Below are 26,992 nucleotides of genomic sequence, written 5' to 3' on the forward strand. Positions count from 1 at the left end.
GTTAATGAACAAGCAGAGTATGGATCCTCAGTGATCATAATGTAGGTATGAAAAGTCCAATCAGTAGTCCTCTCTATCTCAGAAAGTGTCTGTACAGTATACATGGATGGATTATGAGACAATCGGCTTTTTGCATGATTTTGTGGTCAGTTTTTGTCTCTTGGTAGTTGTTTTGAATCCTTTTGTATTTTTGTTTCTCCTTGCGATCGTATTGCATCTCTGTGGTTATTTTGCATTTCTTGGTAGTCATTTTGTGTCTCTTAAGAATTGGTTTGTGTCTCTTTGTCGTTGTTTGATTGACTTTCCTATGAGAAATGTCACTTCAAACAGAGGTTCAGATCCAGGGACCCAAAGGGCTCACGGCCCAGTAGGCCAGTTAAGTAATCCACCCATAACAGTATAAAACCTACTTAATGTTAGTACTATTAGTAATTTTTTCACAGGACACTAAATGGCTATGGTGACTTAGTACACTCCATTAACTCTATATGCACTGTACAGTCATGTGTTTAATGACAGTGACAGCAGGCAGATGGATTCAGGGTGTGGGGTCAATAGATTCACAGTGTCAAATAGACACAAAAAAATGCATTTCACTGACTAATGAAAAAAAATTCACTTTAAGTATTTTTTGTATTTTCCCTCCAAGTGGAAGATTTTTGCATAACACACAGAGAGCACAGTGGCTTATTGATTAGATGATGTAATCCTACAACTTAAGGTCCTCGCTGTAAAATCATGTGACAGCAAACAACTCAAGCTTTTTGCTTTGAGTGATCAAGTACCCTACAATACAACACAAAAAGTAACTGTTTTACAAAGTAATCTCTTGACTCTTGACTTGACTTGCAGGTATCTAACTTTTTTTCTTTTCTTTTTTTTTTTTTTTTTTTTACCTCCAGAGAGTTTCCACACAAAGTGAAAAACATCTCCAGCCCACAGGAGGTGACAGACAGGCCACTGCAGCTGTACAGACTCAGGCTGCGAGGACGACGTTTGCCCACAAAAAGCAACAACTGCTCAGTCAGGTTGGAGTTTTCAATCCTCAGAGTTTTCCCTTCAGGAACAGAAAGAAGAAGCAAAACAAATATTTTAAGTTGAGTATATAAAGTTGTTTAGGTGAGTCAAGACTCTAGGCTCTGACCTACAGTGTGTGCACAGGTATGAGAGCATGTGATGGTGTAGGTCTGTGTTATCTCACTGTATGTTTGTCCAGGGAGGGGTACAGTACATCGCTGCACTGGACGGACTTACATCATGAGAACACACCATGTGCTGATACTTTGAAAAATTCAGGGCATCCCACTAACCTAGGTCATTAACTCCAATGTTTAACCTGAACCTTAACCTTACTAAAACACTTGTTTCCAGGCCTGGTCAGACGTGTAAACATATTTAGTCTACATGAAAGATTCATAATTTTATTTTTATTATTGCTAGTACTATCTAAGTTGCTGTCATGTCCTCTGCCTGTTTTCAGATGGTCAGCTTTGCATGGCGTTGGTATGTATTGCGCATTTACTAGTACTTTCTTAACAATGTGATATGATGTTTTATAGTTGTGTCTTTCAACTCTGTGCTGCGTGTATGATATTATCATTTTACTAACTTGTAACAGCATCATTTAACATGTTATTTAAAAACATGATTATCATATTTTATTTGTGTCCTACTGCTTATTGCTTCAAAAATCTTACTATGAACACAATGAACTAGTTAGAATCAGTATTGCTTAGCTGTGTTTTGTATAATTTGTATAGTATTATTATAGTAATGTTTTGCCGTTTACTGCTGCTCTGCATTGCTTGTGCACTGTCTTGAGAATGCTTATTTTGTTGCCGTTGCCATCTTCATGGCATCTTGTGATCTTCTGTCTGTAACTTTTAACCCTCACTTAACTGGTTACAGAGGCATCTTGCCAAAGGACTGCAGTTGAAAGTGTTGATCAATGTGCATCGTCCTTACAAATAAATAAATAAATAAATGAAAGGAAACTAACCGAAGCCAAAACTTGTTCCTTTCTTTCAAGTGTGAAGTGTTTAAAATGCAGCAGGCGGACTCACAGAGTGTGTGATCAGTAGCCAGTGCGAGCAGGCGCCTGCAGACCTGCACTGATCTGCACAGATCACTGGGAGGCAGCAGAGACAGGATGGACAGCCACACCTCATCAGGCAGACACAGCCAGCGGTCACACACAGGGACACCTGCTGGCTGACAGGTGCAGCAACAACAATACACACAACACTGTAAGTAGCCTACAGAAAACACATTACAAGCTGCAAGGCAGAAAATTATTTGATAAAACATGGATAAATAATTTTAACACAAAATCATCAGAAAAAGTTTCTTTTAAAATCACTCTGCACACAAATGTAACTTTAAATTAACTGTGTCACACACTGTAAAAACATTGAAATTACTGTCAAGACTTTTACATGACATTAGAGGCACGGCCATGTGTGGAGACACAGCAAAAGTCGGTGATATGACTTTTCTTTTTTTAGTATTCAACAATGTATTTAGAACAGTAGTAGAATTTCAGTAAATATGATCAAACTGTTTGCAGCCTAACAGTATCATAAACTTATTGATATAAAGATTTCTTACACTGTATCCACAGTCAGTATTGTTCACAACAACATTCACTGTTGTACCTGTAAAAGCAAACAAGGAGTTATATATTTGTGTTCTTTTAAGGGATAAAAGTTAGAATTCTTCGGACATCCAGTTTTTCTTTGTTCAAAATTGAGAGAAATTATTTAATGTCTTACGAAACTCCTACTTTTCTTGTAACATAATCAGTTTGGTTTAACAACCCCTGCTCCACCCTCCCTTATATTTTTGTTACTTGTGACTTTCATTAATTAAATGCTACAATCTTTACAAAGAATTACCCTAACCATAACCCATTTTTCTAGTTTGAACCTCATCATAAATAGTTAAATTTGTGAGGATGGGGTTTCTAAGTCTCCATGTGACCATGTGAACAAATTTCTAGGGCTTCAACATGATACACACACTAATGAAAGTCCTTTTTATCTTATGACTTGCTGCTGGCTCAATATCTGATTAAGTGTGAAATTAATTAACATTTCTCCAGTCATACGACCTGTTGGTGACTTTGCTTTTTAAATGAATGTGGGTATTTTTTGTGGTTTTTAGAAGAATTTTTGAAATAACATTTCCTAACATTTCATACACATGGTTGTAATTTTATTGTTACCCACCGGAGGCTGGTGATGTTGGTCTGGTACCGTCATGACGACATGTGTGTGTCTCTGTAGACTGCAGGCATGGTTGTGTATCCCTGTAAGGTGATGCATGTTTCACTCTGTCCTCTGGTGTGTGTCTCTTTGTGTATGTTTGTGTGTTCAGTTTCTTTGTGTATTTGACTGCTCCTGCTGACTGCGATCTGCTGGAGACAGATGATGAGGTTCAGTGTAACACAGTGGTAGAGTTAGAATATATCAGAGAAATATTTAATTTCATTAGTTTCATTTTGGGAAAAATAATCTGTTGTTCATTATTGAGTATTTTGAAAGTCAGGAAGATTTTGATGATTTTCTACTAATAAATAAATTCAAGCTGCCAAAAATAAGTGTTTCAATTATTTACTAGTGATAACTTTTTTGTAAATTCTGCATGTTCACATTGGAGATCTAAAAAAAAAAGAGCAGAGAATAGATCAATGATTTATGATTAGAATTAACAAAATCCAGGCACATATAAATATATATAAAACATAAAAATTAATCAATAAATCGTTCATTTTAATTCACACACACACAAAAATCATTTAATCAATGTTCACGTGATTACTATATTTGTTACCTTGGTAATATTCCTCCATTTGTGAGTGATGACATGGCCATTCTTGACTTTCCACAAAGCCTCTGGGGACCTCGATCTCCAGTCGTTTCCTTTTGACCTTTGACACGACTCTGATGACACTTCGGGCCTGGATGAAGTTCAGTCTTTTTCAGAAGCAAAACTGATGGAGAGGAAGGCAAGTCACGCCCAGACACTCAGAAAAACCAACACAAATTCAATATATTATATCTATATAATATAATCTGATATTGAGATAATCAGAGAGAGGATGAAATAATATGCGAACCAAAAAATGTTCCCAATGGATCCCAATGTTTTTACCTTATGATGCCTTAAATTAGAGAATGCTATGCTAATGCTATTCTTGTAATACCTTCTTCACAATGTTAATGGATTCTGAGTAATTCCACCAAAGTCAGATTTTCCCTTATAAAACTGTTAAATTAAAATGATTTTTAGAGGCTTGGGTAAGAAAAGGACTCAGTTTTTCATCAGAAACAAGAAAAAAATAAGGGAGATGTGAGAAAAAAACATACACATTCGCAGAGTAAAATTTTGTTTTATCTTATTTCCTGGCCTGTACATCATCTCATGAGCCCACAGGTTCATCATGGGACTTCTTGGAGGGACTGTCCAGGTTGGGAACCACTGCTCTACACAGTAGTGAGTGTACTTCAAATTTCTCTGCAGTTGTACAGTATTTAGCTTAATACTGATTAAGATCTGCTTTCGTATATGATATTCAATACCTGAGTTAGCAGTAAGTGTGGCACTCTCCTCCACACCGGGAACATTATCAGGCACAGCCCTCGAGTGCTGCACAGGTGTCTTTATAACCCCAGTTGAGGTTATGGCTTCTGAAGTCCTCTTTATGAAGTCACAGTGTTTGTCATCATTAGCAGTGTTCTTCTGACTCAAAGGTCTGCTTTCCTTCATAGTCAAATTGTCACAATGTTTGGTCTGCCTGTGCCCAATAAGTGTTTCCCTATACCTATTACATGTGGTTCTGTCCTGGTTTTTATTAATGGCACCTGAGCTCCACTCCTCTGTGATCATTCTGCTTCTTGCTTTGTTAAACTGTTTTTTGATCTCAGGATTTGTGGTGGAACAGTTCAATTCAAAGCAAGATGTAGGTTTGGCTGGTGCTTCAACAGGTGCTACAGCTTCTTCAGGTGTCTTACTCCCTTCTGCAGTTGACTCCATGGAGCATCCCGGTTTGATATGTTGGCTTTGTCTGAAGTGATGCAGCTGATCCACACAAAGTTGGTACTGCTCATATACAGTTAAATTTGATGGTATTTCCAAGGGACAGGAAAAAGTGGGGTTTGCAGTCTGTGCTGGTATCTTCTCTGGCTCACTGTGGCTCATAAAAGAAGAGTTGGATTCATGTTCACTATGCATATTTCCATCATTTTCCTTCAACCTAGCATCTGTTTTCTCTTTCTCAACTTCCACCATCGCTTTATAAATTACATCTGTGGAATCCCTGCTTTGAAGTAATGGTTTTAGGGTGGTCACATCACCAAACACGGTGCTCTTTTTACCGATGACATCGCACCAACATGAATAGGTTTCTTTGATCAAGCTAGTTGCAGCATCTGATGCAAGTGTTTCATTTGCACTGCTGTCAGATATGTTTGTCTGGTGTCTTTGATTACATATGTGCAGTCTGCTTGTTCTGCAGTCGCCGTGGGTAGGAGTTTGTTTATTGGTGGTTCGCTGCAGCCCCATACTTTTCATATTTTCAGTTTCTCTGTTCTCAGGCCAAGTTACCTCATCTCTCCCCTGGGTAAAGGAGAAGGAAATGTGGAGATCTTCTTGTAAAGGAGGTTTACGTCTACAGAGGAAATTATTTTGTTCACTATTCATGTAATTTGATGGTTTAAGCTTTTCAAGTGTACTCCCTCCTTCAAATACCTCATCAGTACCTGCAGGACAGAAGACTGGACGATGGTACTTGGCTGCAGATGGATGGTTATATGATCTTTTCTCTTTTTCCCTCTTCTTTTCATGCTTTTCATCAGCAAAAATCAAACTGTCAGCTCTGCAGAGTTCATGGTAAACTTCTGATCCACTGCTGAGGAATCTGTGAGCCCAGTCCAATGCATGCCTTAGCTTCTGCTGTTCACTGAAGAGAGAGTCACTGAGAAGATTAAGGTTAACTTCCTGTTTAATGTCCTCCCTACAGTTCCCAGCATCCTCCAGAAGTTCAGACACTGCACGTGCTTCTCTTGTGGTATGGTGTATCTCCATAGTTGAGTTTTTCAACTTCACCATCATATATTCAAGGAATCTGACCTATGTTGTCTCTCATTTAAATTATGAACCAAGGTTACCTTAGCATCAATCAAACAAACAACCATGCATTTTCTTCTTCATCCCCTCACTTAGTCTTCATACATTCCTGTGTTGCTCTTAAATGTCTGTATTGTCTTAACACCATCCTGTTCAAACAAAAGAAGTAAAACAACAATTTACATTCAATTCTCTACACAAAAATCATCTGCATGCAATATGTCATCTCTTCAGTGATCGATTTTGTCTATTTATGCCACAGAAACAGCGGCTACTGTTTAATCCCAGTTGCAAGAATGAATAGTCAATCTTACCCTGAAGACTTCCTGTGTTCTGTTTTGTCAGCATAGTCCTAGTTACAGAGAAGTTATGGTTGGGTCTACTTGAGCACTTTAGGTTAATACATTTACTGCCTAAAAGACGACATATTGTAATATTTCTCATCCAACACAGCAAAGGTTTGAAGACTCTTTGTATCCAGGAAATCTTGTGTTGCCCACACAAACATCACCATAGAGACGAACGAACAGACAGCAGTAACTCCTTTACACCACATGAGGGAGACAAACCTTTGAGGAACATTTGGCAAACACAGTACAAGTAAAGTACAAGTACTTCAAAATTGTACTTAAGCACAATGCTTAGAGCAAATGTACTGAATCACTTTCCACCACTGCTAATGCAAAGACAGACTAAACCACCAAAGACGCACAAAAGACTATTAAAATGAAATAATAAACTCTATGATATCAAAACCTCTCTCTACAACAACTATTCCTCCTTTGTCTCACTGCTCATGACTGAGCACCAGTGTTTGCTAACATTAGATCATGACATTGTATATTGTTAATGGAATGACGTAAACATTTGACACAATATTATTCAGAAACTCTGACAGTAGGAAAGTAAAACCAGCTACACAGTTAGCCACTGCCACTTACATTTACCTGACAATGTCTAAATTTGCTTGTTTCCACTCAAGGGGGCAGAGACTTGTAGACGGAGCCACCGCAGACAGGACAGACAGAAATGGTATGGTCCACTTTAGGGGTTTCTGAAATCGTATAACAAGATTTTTCCAGGCATGAATATGGGAAATATATTGTACTATTCACAATTTCTGGTAAACAGGATATATAAATGCCCTTAAACTGTTGTTTTTACCTCTTCTTTTTGTTTTTGTTTTTTTTTAGAGATTGCGATTAACCTTTTTGAAAATCATAATAAACAAAAACGTCACATTAAGTAAAGTAAAAATAATCCACACATAAAGTTCCATATTTCAATATATATTCATTGGGGAGCTTTATTGTGGCAGTATTAACATATAAAACAATCCATGTTTTCTTTTATAACATACAAACATTCAAAATTTTCACTTCACAAAGTTCATAAGGCTTGGTTGTCCCAGAATAGAGGGGGTCATAACTTAGGGATTTTTTTTTTTTTCTGATTCTACATAAATTAAATCTCCCAGAGTTTCTTATTAAAAGAGACTGAATGACTAAAAAAGAAGAAGACAAAGAAAAAACAAAAACAATCAGACTAACCCTTAAAACAATCAGTTTGACTAACATTCAAAAACAACAAAGTGACCGTGCAAGAGAATCTGCTACTGTACATGCCCACACAACACTGAAATAATATACTAAACAACTGTTTATTTTCCTCTTATACCGTGATGTCCAATAGATTTGCATATAGTAGACCTGAGTTCAAATATTTAAAATCTTAAATAAATGAATTAAAAGCAGTATTTGTGTATTAGTTTAAACAGTTGAATTCCAGGTTTTTGTAGTCTGTAAAGCAGTTTTATTTTTACTGATAATTAAAGGTACATAATTAAATTTAAGGTTTGTAAATACTTGACTCATGTCAGGAACTTGTGAATTTGTATTAAGTAATACCTCAGATGTGACATCAACTGGTGTGTGATCGTGATGATGTTTTATCACAGTTTTATGTACGTACAGGCAACAAAAGTTGTACTCTCGGTCCATCTATATGCTGTTTGTAAAACACAGGAACTAGAAGTTCAGTAGCTCAAAACAAGAGCTAAATCTCAAAGGGGTTAAATTCCCCTTTAAACTCATAAAGGCTGCTATTGATAAATGAGCTACAGACTAATATAATGCTACAGTGTCATGGAGCCAAAGATCTGTTTCATCACAGAACTGAAAGGCCTTTTTTTAGCTTGCAATGAGTTGAGGTGTAGTTTTACTTTCCATTCACTCTGTTGGGTGTTTTTAAACATCTTAAAAACTCAATATCTAAACAACTGATTCAGTTAATTGCATGCTCCGCTAGCAATGAGGTTAGGTGTTAGCATTAGCATTTAGCATCTGGCTTTAATGATTTACACATACAGCAAAAGCACAATGAAGGTAGTAACAAGTCAAATATTTTAGAGCTGCTTTTGTTGATTGTAAAATGATCTTTTCCAAGCAGCCATCGAGAAGTCTTCCTCTTTGTACTGAGACAGAATTTAACTGAGAAAAAAATCTCATTTTGTTTTTGGACAAGCCAACAGATTTAGCGACTTGTCAGTTTTGTTAGAAAGTCCAAAACACAGTGCCTGACGTGTTTTGGTTTTTAAATGTGGTGACAAAACTGCTCAGATTACTGATGCCAAGCTTTCAAGAAAAGCCTTCAGTGTCTCAAATTCTTATCTTCTTCCCTTTCTCCTGTTAGTAAAAACGCAGAGAACATGCATTCATCTAAGATGGTCAAGACAGCCAAGCCTATATCTAGATCGCTTTACACAGACAAGACACAGAGGGAAGAAAGAAAGGAAATCTTTACCCACATTGGGTTTTTTTGCCACAACTATAAACAGTATTTACAGATGAGGGCATGCAATTTGCATTGAGAGGTCAGCCAAAGGAGCCGAGTGAGAGCTTCCCAGGTTAGATAGAGGAGGACGATGCACAGAAATAAAGGACCAAAGCCAGGGACAAACTATGTCTGTACAGCTGTGTACATGAAGCCTATACAGAGTCCTTTTATTTTTAATGTGAATCGCTTGAGCATTTTGGTGCATGTGCAAACTGGAGGAGCAACAGTTACACATGAAGACAGGATGATACTATGATGATATCCCCTTCTGTTAGTTGTAGTGGGATGATGGTGATCATTTAGTAGTGCATACAGATCAGCCTCATCCACTACAGTGAAGCTGCTTTTATTTCAGAGTCTGTGGTGTTAAATGCAAACGTCGTCATCATAGTGGTTTGGCCCTTTGCTTGGTTTCAGCATTGAAACTCAGTGCATGTACTGTAGTAGGAAAATAAATGCTTTGTCCCAAATAAGCGTGTTTCTGTTGTTACTGCATATTTTCTATATGCATAAAGCTTGTTGATGCATAAAGTCTACAGAGTTACATGACAATACAGCTGATAGTATGAGCCAACAACATTGGATATAATATATGAGGGCTTTGATGGTTATGTGCATTGCAGCGGCCTCTGTAGCAGCCAACCTACAAAGAGTATGGAGAGTGGTGTCTGAAAATAAACTTTAAAGCATTAGTTCAGTTCTTCATAAGAGTCTAAATATAGTGTGAGAGCTTTGATAGAGAGATCCAGTTTGTTTGATAGTAGTGCACCAATTATGAACTTGCATGACTCTCCGCTCTGCCATAAAGCAGTATGGAGGTTCAGCTACGAAGGCCAAACAGCAGTAAACTGCAGGCTCTCAACAGTAAAGACTTTAATTTTACCAGAATGACATGGATGCATACATAGTGGAGTGAAAAGAGGCTACACCAACACGGACAGTCTGCAGCCATATTTATGTCTAGCTTTAGACTTGGTATAAATACATACAGTGTTTGGATATTCATAATAGTGAGACATGTATGAATGTTATGGATAAACAATATGGTTTATGCTGTGATTAGATTCAATTTTTTCTCTTTTTTTTTATATATGTATATATATATTCCTTAGACACACATTAGTTTTTTTGAACATAAACTGCTAATGCCCTTTCCTGAGAAGTTGATCCACATCAAACTACATTTTGAACAGAACCTTTTTTTTTTGTTTTTAACAACATATGTTTTCATTTGAGTCATTTTTCATCACTACAACTCTTTGTTCTCCTCTCCATTCAGAGCCACTATACTATAACTGACAGGCACTGTCTGAATGCTGAACAATCATGCTGTGGTAGCTCTAGGATCCCAAATGTTACTAGGCTACTGGAGTCTGACTTTCTCTTTAGCCTAATGTTGAGTCAGGTCATAAGTTTACATAGTTTAAATCTGGGTTCGTTTCATACTGTGACCTCACCTTTGTGTATTGTAAATTATATCGTGTATGATTGATACATTTTGACACAAATTAACTCCTATTGTAAAGTCACAGCCTACAGTTCACTCCTGTTCTATTTTTCTGTACCAAATAAAAAAATTTCAATCAGTGTTTTGCCTCCCCTCTTGGTTTAACTTTAATATTATTCATCTTTGACTCCATAGCGCCAGACTTTTTGGGAACTCCAGATATATCAACAGTGAATGTCCATAAATACAGCCTTATGCTGTATGTACCAAAAATCTCATTCCTCCAACTTCACTTTTAAACATCTTCCCATCTAAAACTCCTGATAACTCTGTGTTGTTCATCACTGACATTAAAATAAGAAAATACTGTCTCTGTTCAAAGATACAAACAGTTGTAGTTATTTAAATGATAAACACAGGATGCTCAACTGGATGCTATCACTCACTTTCTTACAAATGCTGATCTGTTTCTATAAGTTAAATACCGCCAACTGTACTATCACCTGATCATCATCTTCTACACCATCAAACGGCCTGTATGAGAGATTTAGACCATTAAAAGCACCACTAGTCCCATCCTGTGTAATGTACCAGCAGTGTAGTTGGACTATACACACCTGTTCCTCTGGCCAGTTTAAATGTACCATCCTGTCTCTTCAATTCCCAGTAAAGCATATACAGAGCTCCCCCAAAACTAGCATCAACCAACAAATGACCATCAAGTCCAAAATCATCACATTTGAATTTAAACATACAGGGACTTTTTCTCATGAATAGCCTTTTCTTCCCTTCATACATTTCTAAGTTAAAACTCTCTAAAACCACGTTGAAAGTTGCACTAGTAGCCTTTATCAGTGAGCTAACATTTAGGTCAGAAGACATCTAGAAGTTCAACAAAACACACATGTTTTAGCATAACAGACTAAAGTTTCTCTCATGCCACCCTCCTGTCTCCAAAATGACATCACATAATCTGAAACAGCTGTAATCTGTGGTCTGTGTAAAAGATTTGTGCTATAGCCTCTGTAGGAAAAACCCAGGGTGCTACCAAGTCAACAAATATTGACGGTAGTCTTAAAAAATAGCTTAAATTTCTCAACACCCATCACCCCAATAAACTTCAATAAATTTGCTTTTTTTTTTAATCTTTTGTAAACTCTTAATTTCAAAATAAGATCAAAGTAGATCCTCTGACTGAAAAATTCCTGAAAGATCTGGATCACATAAAAATGTACAAAACATTAAAAACAACTTATTTAAGATTGGTATTAATAATCAATATTCTCTTTTGTTTTTAAATATATATAATGTGGCTGTGGCTATTGTTGCGTTCAGTGACAAATCAATCATCTCTCTTTCTCTCTCTCTCTGTTCCCACCCACTCCGTCATGACTGACAGGCTCTGTGACCAATCAAGCGCTCTGCTCTGAGGACGAGAACCAATCAGAAGGGTTTGTGATATTTACCAGAGTCTCTGCATCAACTTGTCAGCATCAGGAGTGAGCAGACCATCGAAACTTCTAGTAAACCAACAGCTTTGCTTCTTTTTGTGACTTTTTCTCTGTTCATGACCTGCCTCAATTTTATTTTCACAAATCTCTCCCTTCCATGAGTTGAACACTTACAGTACTACTTGTCCTCTTTCTTTTCAGTTCATCACTGCCAAAAGTGTCTATCTTAACAAGTAATTGGATCGTATGATTAAAATCTTATTTCTCCTTTATCTCTCTTTTCTTCAAGACTCTAAATTATGTTGCCAGAGAGGTGAAAGAAATCCACTTGTATCAATGCAATTCAATCACAAATACTGTTGTACATTAAGGAGTCTTCATTTTGGGAACCCTGGTGGTATTTCCATCTGGGGTCCCTTTTGATAAAACACCCTACTACAATTTTGTGAGCCCTCATGGGTGATGCATTTCACCAGCTCATAAAATAAATTGAACGTCTTCTCAAACAAGTGAAATGATTTCATCCCATTGGCAGATTTTTGTTTCAAGAGACACCAGTTAAGACTGAATATAGGATGAAATTACATGTTAAGACAGACATTTTGGCTTGTTTGTTTCCCCCACAGTGCCTTCTCACTCTCTCCTTTTCAATCTGTTTCTTTTCCTCTTCAGTCTGACCACAGGTTCTCCATGGCCATGCTGATCTTACACAGGATCCAGCGCCGAAGTGGGCAGTAATACTCATAGTGAAACTGCTCAAACTCCGGCGTCTGGCGGATCTCATGGAGGAACGACACGTCAATGTCAGACTCCAACAGTAGCAGCAGGGTGGGCACAGTGACGAGCAGCACGCCCATTACCACGGCAACAAAGCGGGCCACGCTCAGCACACATGCATTGACTCTCTCATTGGACGACAGCAGGCGCAGGCTGCTGGTCAGGACACCACCCATTCGACTTCTCGCAGCCAGACGGGTGCATTCGTAGGCCCGGTCCCTCTCCCTCTCAGCCTCCAGCTGAGCCTGGATGTCAGGGTCAGCATGGAGCTCCCTTAGCAGCCTGGCAGGGCTCTGGACTGGAGAAGAGAAGAGCAAGTCGACCCCTCCTTGACTGTCGTCCACTGGTGTGGGCAACATGCTGGCACAGGGGCTGGAGACGAGACGGAAGACATTCAACCACAATTAGGGAAGATATGAGAAAATACTAAGTAGGAATGAATAAGGACTTAAAGAAGAAGAAACACTCAGCTCAGAAGAGCCAATCACACAGTTACATGTAGCTACAGGGCAAGGAAACCTCTGTCAGGTCAAACATCTGGGACTTGCCAACCTGGGAACCAAGTGCAACCAAGAACAATTCTGGAGTTTCCAAAAAAAAATTGTGGCACTTTTCGCGGAGGAGTGCAGAAAATCTAAAACATACTGCAAAGAACAGTGCACTCCAGGTTCACTTTACCATAGGAAAACAATGGATTTGCATGTGTTTTGTTTAGATAGCAGCACGGGAAAACTGTCACACTTATACCTACTACTAGTAACTATTAATTTGTTATTTACTGGGGATAAATATGAGGAGTTGTAAGCCACTTTAGAGTAACATCGAATGTAAGTTTAATTTCATTCAGCTTGAGCAGTTAGAGTGAACCTAAACATTAAAGTTATGAGGTAGATAATCAAAACATTGAGCTGAAAGAAACTATAAAGCATTGTTATTATGAAATTATTGATTAGACTGTAGCTGCTTTGAATAATTTGTTATAAAACTCTATGGACCTGTAGACAAGCTCAGATATGGTGAGAGCGCCATTGGCGTCATCGTCTTCCTCCACTTCATCTTCAGCTTTGGGTGTCTGCGGTCGAAGATTTGAGGTTTCCATGGAAACATGGGGAAGCTGCAGGTCATTGCTCAAAGCAGAGTTTCCTCCTTCAGCACTCTGTTGCTCTGTGTCTGTGGGTGCGGCTGAAGGTTTGAGAGGAGACAAGGGAACTGAGTCCTTCACAGCAACAACACCTGGTGAGGTTAAGAGGACAAGAGAGACAGAAGAAACATGTTTTACATGACATTGTATTTTTCGTCCATTAACTAGAGAATATAGACCAAAATACTATTTCCTGAGTTCTTACGAGAAAGCAAAATACAGTGAAACAGCATCACCACACAACTTGAACTAAAGGTTCTCAATTATTTGTAACATTTCAAAATATAAAACTTCACAAACATCGTGTCAAAATTTATTTTCTGAAGACATTATTACTGTATTTATTTTTTCTGAGCTGTTGTCGCACCTTTATTAACCATCATTTAGTAGATTCTGAGTATTATCTTAATGTGTGTTGTGTGTTCCAGTGTGGGATAACAGTGTCCATGTTCACAGTGTAAATGTGATACATACACAGAACATTTTGTAATTTGTATGCAACTATGCAACATATTATTATCTGTTTATAGAAAACATAATCTGGTCACAATTGTGTTTGATCTGGTTGAAAATATATTTCTTACAAAATGTATTTGCTGTTGCAATTTAGTTGTATAGAACAGGACAAAAGGCCACTCTCTGCTGTTGTTGTTTTAAGCTGCAGTTGAACACACTAGCCATATGATGGCACTCCTCTGCTTCTTAAGAGTAGAGCACCCACAGATATCACCCATAACACTGACATGTAAAGTGAAAAATTAATAATCTGAGTCTTGCCAGTAAATACCAGTAAAGTCTTTGCTGTAAGTGCATGTTTCAAGTCATTGGACAGGGGACAATAACTATGTTAGCATGAGTAACACAGTTCAGGCTGTGATGAACTTCATGATACTGTTTGAACTGTCACTGAGTTCAAGCATGCTGATTTAAAAAATAATGCTGCAGTGTAACACTGATTCCTTCAGATGTGAGTGATGAACCCAGCCTGCGTGTGTGTGTATGTGTGTGTTGATGTACTTCACTCTGAGGTGATGACTTAAAGATGAGTTTCTCAGACATCACTGATGCCTCAGTGCACGCGATTAATCTGAATATGTACGTTTGTGCGTGTGTGTGTCTGTGAATGTTAAAAATAAGCCCAGCTGTCTTCCTGCTATGGATTAAGTAGGAGCTTGGGGGGTAAATGTCCAGTGACGTTTGACTCAGCTTGTCGACACCTCTCTAATTCAGACTCTATCTCATGATCATACACACACACACACACACACATTGGTGGACATAGAAATTGTTAATATTCAACATACAGTAAGTTCCATCTAATAATAATAAATTACTGTTATAACTTTGCCTTGACATGTGTGAACTAAAAGAGCCATACTCTTTCCAACAAATAATAAACACAGTTACTGACAGTCGTACAGTGACAGCAAATCTGACATTTAACCTTCTTGAATGTGCAGCTGCTTACAGGTGTGAAAAAAGGTTGAAATATCAAAATCATAGGCGTAAGGTAGGTGTTTGTTTGCCACAGGCCACAGAAACTCAAGGCCAAAGTGACTAATCAGTTACCATGCCAATTGATTCAAACACAAGTTGAGAGAAATTAAAGAAGGACAAGGAGCAAGGTAGAGGAAAACCTGAGGAGCAAGTGGTGACAGCTACCATGGAAACAGAGTCAGCAAGAAGCAAAGGAGTGAGTGAACCCAGGAGAGAAAAAGAGGGAGTTATAAACTTATGCTGATGAAATAGGGAAGCAGGAGAAGAGGAAAAATGAGAGGAGGGAAACAACATAGAAGTGAGGAAACTGGAAGTAGAATGATGAAACAGACACAAAAATTCAACCTTTAGTAAAATATTGCATCAGACAGTAGTTGCCTGAATTTATCATAATTCATCTTCTCATAGTGCACAGCACACAGGGTGAACCTGAACTGTAATAAAATACAGATTTATTGTACTGAAAAAAAATGAATCAAGGGAGATTTTGACACTTGGATCCTACTTCCTCCTCAAAATAATAGACCCATGCTTGATGAATTAAAGTGGCGGTATTACAGGAAGAAAAAGAACATACGATGCCTGATACTGGAGTTCTGCAACTGATCCATGATTAAGGTGATAATAATTCATGTGTATCTTTAACTGACTTTAATTTGCAAGTGAAATGCCAACATATGAGGCAGCTCAAACATATTTGATCTTATTTTGGCCTTTTGCCAGTTGAGAGAATCAACTAAAACAAAAATTCCCAAACAATTAGTTTCTTGACAAAAGAGGTCACAGGCTGAATGAATGTGGTGGGAATATATATTGCCATTTATAATACTGTCAGCTTTCTGTCCTGTTAGCTGAGATGCAGGCCTCTCCTTAGAGGCTATTCACACTACAAGGCGCCGGACTCCTGAATGGTCAAAACACACTTACAAACACACACTCATGCACACACAGAACAGGGTTTTCCCCTGTTATGAAAGTGTTGACAGACGTATTCCTCTTTGTCATGCAACCTCATCCTTGACACCCAGACACTTCCAAAGTATATTTACCTGTACAACTGTGCAAGTGTGCAAGAATGGAGTTGTGTTTTAGTGGAGTCTGTTTACTCAGCTCTTCTCCTTGCTCATGGAACTGAAACAACACATAAGACTCCTGACGCTCAAGAAGTTTTAAATGCCTTTCATATATATTTCATTTCAATGAATTTGCAATTGCAATTTGTCTCATCTCATTTCACTTGAATACTTTTTATCAGCTGTTAGAAAGGTGCGATAAAATTAAATCACATACTGTATTTCATGTTAAGAAGGCTTGTTTTATATCAACAATGGAATGATGCTTAAATGTCAAAATTCAATGATATGTCACTTAAACTGCACTGTCTCCTCTTGTGCAGATTCGCCCTCCCTGTACAGTTTCAAGTGAAGGAACAGGAGCAGCTGTAACGCATCAGTCCTAAACCTGATGAAGATTCAGTGTCAGACTCAACGACACCTCCGCAGGATGGAGGTGCACCAATAAGGGGACTACAAAATGAGGCCAGTCAGTGAAGCCCCACCCTGCTTCTTAATATCTACATATTCCTTAATATATACATATTCCCAAAAACAAATTTCAAACAGAGCACTTGGTTTGCAGTTGCATCTCTGATATCAAATAAAAACTACAAGAAAATATAAATCATTAATCATCATTAATTAGTTTTCCACCCAAGCCGGAAAACACAAAAAACTGTTCTACTAGTTACTGTAAATCGTCCACCTGCCTCTTACTCTGCGTTTTTTTTTATCTGAGATAGTTCTTAGTACAGATAAAGACATTATAGTGGGTGATTTCAACATTCATGTAGATGATGACACAGCATTTAATACACTATTAGACTCAATTGGCTTCTCTCAACATGTAAATGAATCCACTTATTGTTTTAATCACACCCTATCCACCACCTAATCACAACATACGGCATAGGAACTCACATTTAAAAATATTTCCCCAAAACCCAGTCTAACTATTTCTTATTAACGTTCACAACAACGGATTATAGAGCATTTGGGAAAAAAATCTGTGTCTGTCCGATAATACTGTAACAAAATTTAAAGAAAGAATTCCATTATTATTTAATCCACTGCCATGTGTCAATACAATGAGGACCGCTGTCTCTTAACTTTACACCCACACAAGTTGATGATCTTGTTGATTGTGCTGCAGCTTCATATAACACTCGCCCCATCGAATGCTCTGAAACAGACTTTGTGAAAGCTAGAAAGTAAGTGGCGTTCCACCAATCTAGGAGAATGTCACAAAGCTTGGATCGATTGTCTATTCACATACAAAAAACCCTCCACAATCCCTGAATATCCCATTGTTCATCATTAATGGAAGAAAACAAGAGATTTTGTGATTTGGCGCCATACAAATTGCTGCTTTAATCCTTCAGCCTTCTGTTTAACTACAAATTTATTTACCACACCTCTCTCTGTATTTTACACATCAAGACCGAAAACATATAGCAGTGTGTTATACTGTAGGTATTATGGTTATTTAAAGAGTATAGAGCACTAATTTTAATGTATACTTCAACACACATGATGTATGTGTGGTATTTGTGGTCTACTACTCAGGTGCGCGCGCAAACGCAAACACACACACACGCACGCACGCACACACACACACACACACACACACAGACACACACACACACACACACACACACACTGGAGAGGTCTCTTGAGAGTGCCAGGATGTTTGACAGATTACAGTTTGCCCCAGGTGGTTGCCACAACAGACCTGGCAACATTAAATACACATTTACATGTTTAAAACATCACACTGGGTCCTCTAGTCTTCATGTGATATGTGCACTGACAGCTAAAATAAACTTCACTAAATTCCACTTAAGTTTAGTAAACAGCAAAAAAGACGCAGTGCACCAACCATATATTACTTCCTATATATGCTGATGTATTTCTGCCTTTTCCACTTCATCTTACTCTGTTCCAGTGTATTTCTCTGGTGTCCAGTGCTGGTTCCGCTGATGCGTCCCCCATGCCCCACCAGTCGTACATAAATGTCCCGTGCCGTGTGATTGGCTATACGTAGATGCAGGCTACGCCGTGTTGTTATCTTCACCTGGCACCTCAAAGCCTCTGCCACTACTATCGAAGATGCCCGCTCATCTGTAGCCTCCCCTGGGTGGAATACTTCAAGAGGCCCAACCTGTCCCTCCTCCATCTCCTCACTCTCTAGTCTCTTGGGGGTCACGTCCAGCCCGAGTCCTCCTGCTCTGCCCTGGATCCCACAACTACAGGTGTCACCTACGTGGTGCCGGTCGCTAACTCCCAGCTCCAAACTGCTCTGCGTGAGGCTGCCTCCAACATCACTGCTGTTTCTGTGCCCAAGAAGCTCCATCATTCAGACAAATCTTGGACCAGCTGTCTGCACAAAGATCCCAACACTGACTGACCGGGCTGCCAGCTGAGCTCTTGTGGCTGGGATGGGTATGAGCACACACACATGTGCACAAACACACACATGCACATACACATACACACTGAGAGGGACGGTGAGATATGTACACCAGACGCATTCTCTCTCTCTCTGATGAACAGACATGGTGGGCCCGACTATGAATGTCAGCGATTTAACAAAGAGTGCGGGGGCATTAGAGGAGGATAAGGCCCAAAGCTGCAGTTTCTATATATAACCAGGTGGTCTTGGCTGCAGAGGGGCAGCTAATCTAACTGTGATTACAGAGGGGGCAGGCCTGACCCAGGATGGGATGTGGATCACTTTCTTTTCCTCTCTAGAACTCTTTCTTTATCTTTGTATTTCCTCCTATCAGACACACTTGTTTCTGTTTCACTCTACAGTAAGTCTCCAACACTGACAGACAGAGACAAACTTCCCCTCCAAGCTAATGTGTGATTACAGACAGGCAAGTGTGAACTGTGAAGGGATAAAATCTAGCATTAACATGAACTGAACTGTGCAGTTTGCTTGAGGAAAAAATAAGACCTATTGCATCACTGACAGAGGGCCCACATGGTGTGTTAAGTCATGGTAGGAGAGTGGATGAGGACTCAAATGTGAGACACAAATATCCCAATGAAATATCCATGAGTGATAACCTTAGGCAAAGCATGACCGTTGTGTGTGTGTGCGTGTGTGTGTGTGTGTGTGTGTGTGTGTGTGTGTGTGTGTGTGTGTGTGTGTGTGTATTTGGTAGATAAGAAGGGGACAGGCTGTACAAACAGAACAAGGTCAGCACTGACCTTGGGTCAGCTTCCTGTTTCCCCTCTAATGGCTGAGATTAGTGCTCTGAATATAGACGGTGATCCAAGACCATCTCCCAAGAACACTTTATCCCAAAGTCCTTGCAGCACCTTTCTTAAAACAGTCAGCGTTTGACTGCTTTAAGGTGTGGGTATACACAAACTAGTGTGTATCACGCGTCATCAGACCACGTGTGTAGGCAAAATGCTTACAGCTGTTACAAAAGGCCACACTTGAAGGTGGGGTAACAGTCTGCTAGAGAAGACAAGTCGTTTAAAAGGGGAAAACAACACACATTTTGAGCAATCTGTCTTGAAGGCATTTGAGGTTTGTACACAAAAAGTCATTGAAGCATTTGAAACAAATTAAAAGAGCTTGAGGGAGAAGTTTAAATCCTGTACTTTCTCATTTTGCCAGTGGCTGTGTGAAGTGGGTGTGCTTCTCCGATTGTCAGTTTCAGACAGTTACAGAAATTACCAAAAAGCGCAACCACTTCACACAGTGTCTGGTGTGCTGAGATGAAAGTAAGCAGGATTTTCACTCGTTTCTCAAGCTCTCTTTTTGTATTCTTCATACAACTACTTGGTGTGCACAACCAATTACAACTCCATGAATGCCTTCGGGGAGAGACTGACAAAAGATGAGTGCTGTCATCCCAATTCATTCAATTCATTGTGTGCTGCCACTCTGTATAGTGGCTCCATGGCCTTTCAAAAGGTCTATAAACACTTTTGCCTTTAGACGTGGTCGGAAAACACGTCATATGAACTAGTTCATTTGAAGTATACCTGGGCTTTAACCTCACTTCATCTGAAGTCCTCTAAAGTTGTGCTGTTTGACAAATAACACTCAGAACAATGGGCTGTTCTCTGTTTTAAATAACCTAAGGCCACTGACTAATTTTTATTCAGTGGCCTTTGGTTGTTCAAAGCAAAATGTAATCAGTCCATCAGAATCTGATAGGGAACTGCAGACAAAGCCACAAAAAACCATGAGAAAAGTAAGATCTACAACTTTTCCATCAGTGGCTTATTATTATTCCTCCACAGTTGTATAGTTCAGCTATTTTTAAGATAAAAAAAAAACTAAAACATTTTCTGTTTTACTGATTAGCATACAGCACAGTGTCAGGAGGTGCCGCAGGAAATAATGAATTTTCAGTCTGAATCTTGTGCCATTACTCAGCCAGTATCCCATCAGGCCCTTGATTTGATGACTACCTCCTGCCCCTCCCAAACCAACAAACTGAGACAGCCGATATGGCTACTGCTGCAGCTCTTTGACCCTGAGCCAAGACAGAATTGATTTTCCTTTAAATGGGATGAGGGCAAATGAGAAAAAAGACAGAGAGAGCGAGAGAGAGAAGGCAGGGAAAGCAAGGGGATGACCGTAAATTCTGCTATAAGAGGCGTGAGAGGAGAGGTCCATCAACAGTTTGAAGAGAGTGATGGCACTATGGCGTGATTGTACTGTACATGTGTGAAGGCCTAGATAGCACAGCCAGGGTCAACGTGTGAGAATGGAAGAAGGTGAGGAATGAGGGAGGGGTGTAAAAAATGAAGGAGGGGGAAAAGAATTAGGTAATGGGAGAAGAAGGGCTCTGTGCTGGTGAAAGACAAAGGGACACACCCTGTGGTTTGTGGAGGGGATGAGTGGATGGAAGAGAAGAAAAGATATAACACTGCCTCAGCGGTGGTAGGAACAGGCTCTTTACGAGGTGGTAATTTCACTCTCCTGGGTAATAATGTCCAGCGAGGGTGTGGGAGCATATACAGCTCACTCAAAATACTCTCTTGTCCAGCCTAAAATTTGCTGTTTAAAAGGGTTATACACTGTCCTACAGTACGGTGCATTCGCTGCAATAACTATTACAAGCAGTGGTGACTGTTTTAATCCCTTTGCCATGAGTTTTGTCTCTCAGGCTACAGGCTACTGTAACCCTGTGATCTATGGTGGCTCAGCCTGAGAGAGAATCTTCAAATAGTACTCTGGGCTTGTAAAAGCACTGCCACTTCATCTGCATGTTTTGGGGTAAACATTGATCTAAAGATAATGTTGTCCTATCGAGGTAATTAAACATCAGTCAAATAGGCAATAAAGGACGGTGCTCTGCGACATCTCTCCCTCTCCGCCTGCTGCGTGTGGTTGGTTTGGCTACCTGACTCAGGAGCCAATATGCAGAGTAAGAAGCGACACCAGAAGAAGAAGCACCTTTTAATAAGGATGCAAATATAACATTATCTGTCTAACAGTCTGACTTTATGTAGTGTTAGTGCATTGATTCTACTGTAATTTATATAGTATTTCTAATTCTTTTGTTTGATTCACATAATTGAAAGTACAGTTATCATATTAACATCATCACAGTGATTTAGGTGGTTTTAGTTAGACTGATATATTTTTATTTATATATACTTTATATATTTTTGATTAAATAACACCTTGCATCTCCTTTAATTCTGAAACCAAACCTGTCCCCTTGTCAATCTTCTCATATATCAAACACACATGCAAACTCATTTTAAAAACTTTTCTTGCCTTGTCTTCCACCTCTCTTATATAAAGTTTCCTTATGTGGGTTTGCATCTGTTCTGTAATATGAACTTAAATATACTAATTCTCAATTCCTCCCGTATTGCTTTGCCGCACACACTCCTGTGGTACATCCTTTCATTCAAATAGACCTGTGGTGTACATCTTTCCTAACCTTTGTTTATTCCCTCATGCAGGTCAAACATTTCTACATCAATCCCTAAGAATATTTTTAGGACAAAAGTAATATGGCACTAATTATATGGAAATGTGTTTGATTGTTTCACTTCCACTTCATTCATTCTGATAAATTTCTGTAAAATCTGACAAGTTGATCTTAGTTGAAAAAAAAATGTGGATGCCTTGAAAAGGCAAATATAATTTAAGTTACGTTTAATTTATATATATCTACTTGTAAAATTTGCTAAATGTAGCTGTATTTATTATTTTGTGAGTAAGTAAAATTTACTTGTCCTTTCTAAGTTCACAGTAGGTCAGCTGAACATGCTAAATGTGCAATTTTGTTGACAGGCAAACATACAATTCAACATAACTGGAGGAGATAGTTTCCAATAATAAATGAATAATAAATAAATGTTTCTTAGGAGCTTTTTGTTCACAAAACATCTAATATTCATCTAATGGTTCTTTCCTAGTAATATTCTATGAACGTATTCAAAATTTACAAGAAATTACAGAATGTATATAAAATAAAGCATTATTGATCTGTTTTATATTATTAATATGAAAAATGTGACTGTACTCTATTGCTAAGTTCTGTGTCAGCGTACTGTTTAATATCCTAAAACATGAAAACGTGTTTATATTATTACATACACATTACCTAAACTGCAGTCGATAAAGCTATGGATGTTCTTGACTTTCACTTTCATGGTGCAACACTGATTGATGCAAACACTGAATGCTCACAAACACCCATATACTGTATAGGAAAACTAACAAACACAAGCTTGCGTGAGTACATAGAAGCATAAAGGGGCGTAAACAGAGACAGACCCGATGGAGCCAAAGAAATAACTTCTAATTGAGTTTTCCTTAATGATAACACAAGCTGGGTCTGTGGCTCTGTTTCCGTGATGTCACACAGTGTATCCTCCCCTATAAAACACACACAAAGTCAGACACATGGATACACAGACACGCAGGCATGGTGGTATCCTTAGGGAGGATCATGGGAGGGGTATTTTTAGCATGCTGTGATTGGTGTCTCCAGGGAGACAAGACTGATGGAGGGATGGGAGCATCAGCTGCTCAATTAACGCTCTGTGTCTGAGTGTTGTGCATGTCCATGTGCTTCTTCCTACACCAGGGAGACCCCATGTGACTTCCAGAGGAAGGAGGTGGTGGTGGTGGGGGTGTACTTGTGTGTATGTGTATGTTTGTCGAGCAAGTAATGTCCTACCATTGTCTGTGGCTGTCTCTTCGTATTCGTTGGTGGAGGGCAGTGCAGGTACCAGAGGTTCCATATTCATGATGAGGTTTTTATGGCTCAGTGAGTTAAAACTTCGACTCTGACCAAACTGGGCTCTGAAAACACAAACATCAACAACACTGACTGCTTTGTTGCCTATTTTTTGCAAGCTTTCCTTGTAAATGTTGAGCTCAATAACAGGATGATAATTTGATTAATTCATGTAATATCTATCTGCAGAAGGGTATGACTGTAAATAAGCAAGCAGGCAATGACATGATTTTTGTTTATGGTTTTCTGACTGTGTGAAACATTTGATCTTTACCTGCGCACTACTGGTGGCTCTCTCTGAATCTTGGAACTGGCTTCAATCACTTCCTTGGCTACTCTTCCGCTAACAGGGGAAAACACAGGTTAATTGCAAGAAAGACAAAGAGGTGCAACTGCTGAGGAAGTATTGTAATTTCTATTTTTCATGTTGCATTTTTCAAAATTCAATTGCAAAGAGCTTTAAAAAACTAAACAAAAAATGAAGAAAATACATTAAAACAGCAGCATAAGAACATGAAGGAGTCAATAAGCAACACTGATGAGTCATTAAAACCAAGACTATGAAATAATCAATCACCTCTTGTTTTGAATAAAGATCTATTGAGGTCGATAGGCTGCAGATGGGTAGATACTGTCTGAAGAGGTTTGCAGTAAGTCTTTGTGACAGATGCATGTGTGCCTTTTAAAAGTATTTTGAAATTGAAATTCCCATAAGCCAATTCACATTTTATATGACGTTTTTCATTGTGTCCCTGTCAGTAATTAGATGCTGTAAGTTGGAGCCAAGCATGTCTGAGAGGAACGGACGACAGATAATTGCAGTGGTTACTGTCAGAAAATAATAATCTGTGGTTTTTCACTCATTTTGCAGTTGTTTTTCATAATTAGAACTGTTTGTGTTTCTGCAGAGCAGGCAGGTTCCTGCCAGCAAGGTCAGCAGCTCCATTAGTCTGATTGTTGGACGAGTGGAGTTTCTGGACTCCGGCCAGTTTGGTGCGAGCCAGCAGCCACCATCCTACCCATTAGTCTATTGTTGGTGAGATTGATGGGTAGGTCATAAATTAGAGGGTGAAATGAAATATCTGGGGTGCTAGACATGCACTTGAAGCTCAAAGGACAGTCATAGCAGCACTGCATGCTGGTAAATGTATGACTATGCTGGAATATGATGGAATCAGCTGATCCAACACCACAAATCTGTTTCCCATTTTGCATTTGCTCAAATGACCAATTCCCAAATTTCAGGACAAGCTCTACCATATGCCATTACTCATCGTTGAACCTTAAGCCAAACTGCTTTAGCTAGCTGATGAAATGGAGCAGACTGTAAGTGTAAGCCTGGTGAAGAGGTTCGTCTGTGATGATTATTGAGGCATGGCTTCCAGAGCAGATTTACATGGAGGCTTTCCTGTGATATTAGAGTCAGTAAATGTAGGATGCAGGATAAACGCAGGATGTAGGTGCTGTTGTTGACAGGCTCAAGGTCAACACACAGCACCGGTGTGTAAAGTTTTTAATGTTAGGACAAAGCCACTATGATTCAGTGAATTCATTGATTTTTGCCACTTTGGCAGCAAAATACCTGAAATTAAATGATGTTATTAACAGTAACATGTAAGTGTAACTGTGAGGGTTGAGCTGAGTGTTGAACTGCTGAAGGTCTGTTGGTGAATTTACAAGAGTTAAAATCTAGTGAGTGGTTAATTCTGTTTTTGTATCATTTCATCTCTCCCTGTTGTCTCTGGTTATATTCCAGCATAATCTTCTCTCCTGACATTCCCTGTTTTTTCTGTGTCCCTGTTTCCCAGCTTTCCCTATATATATATATATATATACGCTGTTGCTCATAAAGTTGGAATAATATTGTTTTCAGACACAATCCTCTGTTTATTCCTATTTAAATGCATCAGTTATCACTTTGGAAGAGATTGACTACTAAAGTTTTGAGAAGATATACACTTTATCTGTCAAGTCTAAATCACATTGTCACAATCATTTCATGGAAAGTGGTAAACAATATTTTATTCCAACTTTATGAGCAACAGTGTATATATATATATATATATATATATATATATATAACCAGTATTATGTAAAGTAACTTCAGTAGTGTCTCACCTGTATCTGAACCTGCTGCCTTTGAAGAAGATGTTACTGCTGGAAACTGTCTTTATCTGACTCGACTTTGCACACCTGTCAGAGAGAGGGAGGAAGAAACACAAAGAGACAAAGAACTTATCATCATCAGAAAGCATCTACAGCACAAACACCGAACAGTCCATTCTTTTAAAGAAATGCCTTTTGTGGATTTGTTTGTGACTTTAATCCTTTCCACAACACATCTCGACTGTAGGTAATGTACCAACAGTGACCGACTGGCAGTGACTTGTTGTGTACAGACTTGGCTTCTTAAAAGGCAGGAAGAGGAAGCTGTTTCAGGGTGTACAGGTTTAAAAGTTTATGCTGTAGGTTGAACCTTCTTGTTTTGCTCAGGATCATTTATCATGTGAAACCAGGCTCCAGAGAAACAGAGATGGTGCCAGAGTACAGAGACACACCTTTGCGTTGCTTAGTGTGTGTGGGAGTGAATCAGAGAGGGAGAGAGAGAGAGAGGCTGTATGTTCTCAAAGCTCTGCCTGGCTGCCATTTACAAACTCAATTCACTCTGATTTGATTAAGGGGCTCTGATGCTTGTCTGACACCCGAGATGACATGCCCTCCCTCTCTGTCCGCCTCTCACAGACACACAAGCTGCTGTCATTAAGAAGTCAATATCCAGGGTTATACAGGCTAGGGCTATTATCAGGAGGCTTTTATTACATCACCAATTTGTCTTCCTTTTGTTAGATTTGATCAATGAGCCAATTGGTCTGCTGAAGCAGATAAAAGCAAAAGTAGCAAAGGGAAATCAATCAAATATTCCAAAACTAAAACATGTTAATAAAGAAAGTGTGAGTGAACAGTATGAGGAAATAAAAGCCTTGGAAAGAAGACAATATATACAGAGGGTGAGGTAGACCTTCAGAGTGACTGACAGTCTGGAGGAGGAAGGACACCATGAGGAGATCACAGAGCAGCCCTCGAATTCATGTCAACAGGACATTACATCTGACGAGCTGGTTACAGCTAGCAGTTCTTTTCATCCCACTCAGCACCATCTTCCCACTGCATCCTTTGCAGTTTGTCCTCAGGTCTCCCTCAGGTGGATATTTCTTCACTCTATTATTTTCCTCTTTGTGCTCACACAACTTTGTTTCATCTGCTCTTTACAGGGCCAAAAAAATCTACAATTCGGCTTGAAAACTTGGGACGCATCAAGTTGTGGTCTGATCCCTCTCTCTCTATGCATGCAGAAAGCGCAAGCTCAAATTTCAAGAAAAGTTGATAGGAAAAGGAGGAAAGCTTCAAGTTTCTGGGATGTTTAGCACAAC

At 39.0% G+C, this 26,992-nt stretch overlaps 2 protein-coding genes across 3 annotated transcripts in view; both read right to left on the reverse strand.

The window, feature by feature from the left end:
• Positions 1–6,911, reverse strand: part of LOC111660922 (uncharacterized) — a 10,063-nt gene extending 3,152 nt beyond the window's left edge. Inside the window, exons 1-6 of the mRNA XM_023414359.2 lie at positions 4,581–6,911; positions 3,832–3,991; positions 3,228–3,415; positions 2,608–2,654; positions 2,064–2,211; positions 897–1,057 (exon numbers count right to left, since the gene is read on the reverse strand). Coding sequence (XP_023270127.2) covers positions 897–1,057; positions 2,064–2,211; positions 2,608–2,654; positions 3,228–3,415; positions 3,832–3,991; positions 4,581–6,111 — 2,235 coding nt within the window. The 5' untranslated portion in view covers positions 6,112–6,911. The remainder of the gene's footprint in view (positions 1–896; positions 1,058–2,063; positions 2,212–2,607; positions 2,655–3,227; positions 3,416–3,831; positions 3,992–4,580) is intronic.
• Positions 6,912–7,406: 495 nt separating this feature from the next.
• frmd3 (FERM domain containing 3) overlaps positions 7,407–26,992 on the reverse strand; it is a 56,998-nt gene continuing 37,412 nt past the window's right edge. For both annotated transcript variants that reach the window (XM_023414398.2, XM_023414397.2), the window contains exons 11-15: positions 25,680–25,754; positions 23,836–23,904; positions 23,502–23,626; positions 13,632–13,869; positions 7,407–13,008 (exon numbers count right to left, since the gene is read on the reverse strand). In XM_023414398.2, coding sequence (XP_023270166.1) covers positions 12,528–13,008; positions 13,632–13,869; positions 23,502–23,626; positions 23,836–23,904; positions 25,680–25,754 — 988 coding nt within the window. In that variant the 3' untranslated portion in view covers positions 7,407–12,527. The remainder of the gene's footprint in view (positions 13,009–13,631; positions 13,870–23,501; positions 23,627–23,835; positions 23,905–25,679; positions 25,755–26,992) is intronic.

The sequence above is a fragment of the Seriola lalandi genome, unplaced genomic scaffold, assembly GCF_002814215.2.
Source record: "Seriola lalandi dorsalis isolate HSWRI2012SDOR001 ecotype SW California unplaced genomic scaffold, Sedor1 jcf7180002054524, whole genome shotgun sequence".
Classification (NCBI taxonomy): domain Eukaryota; kingdom Metazoa; phylum Chordata; class Actinopteri; order Carangiformes; family Carangidae; genus Seriola; species Seriola lalandi.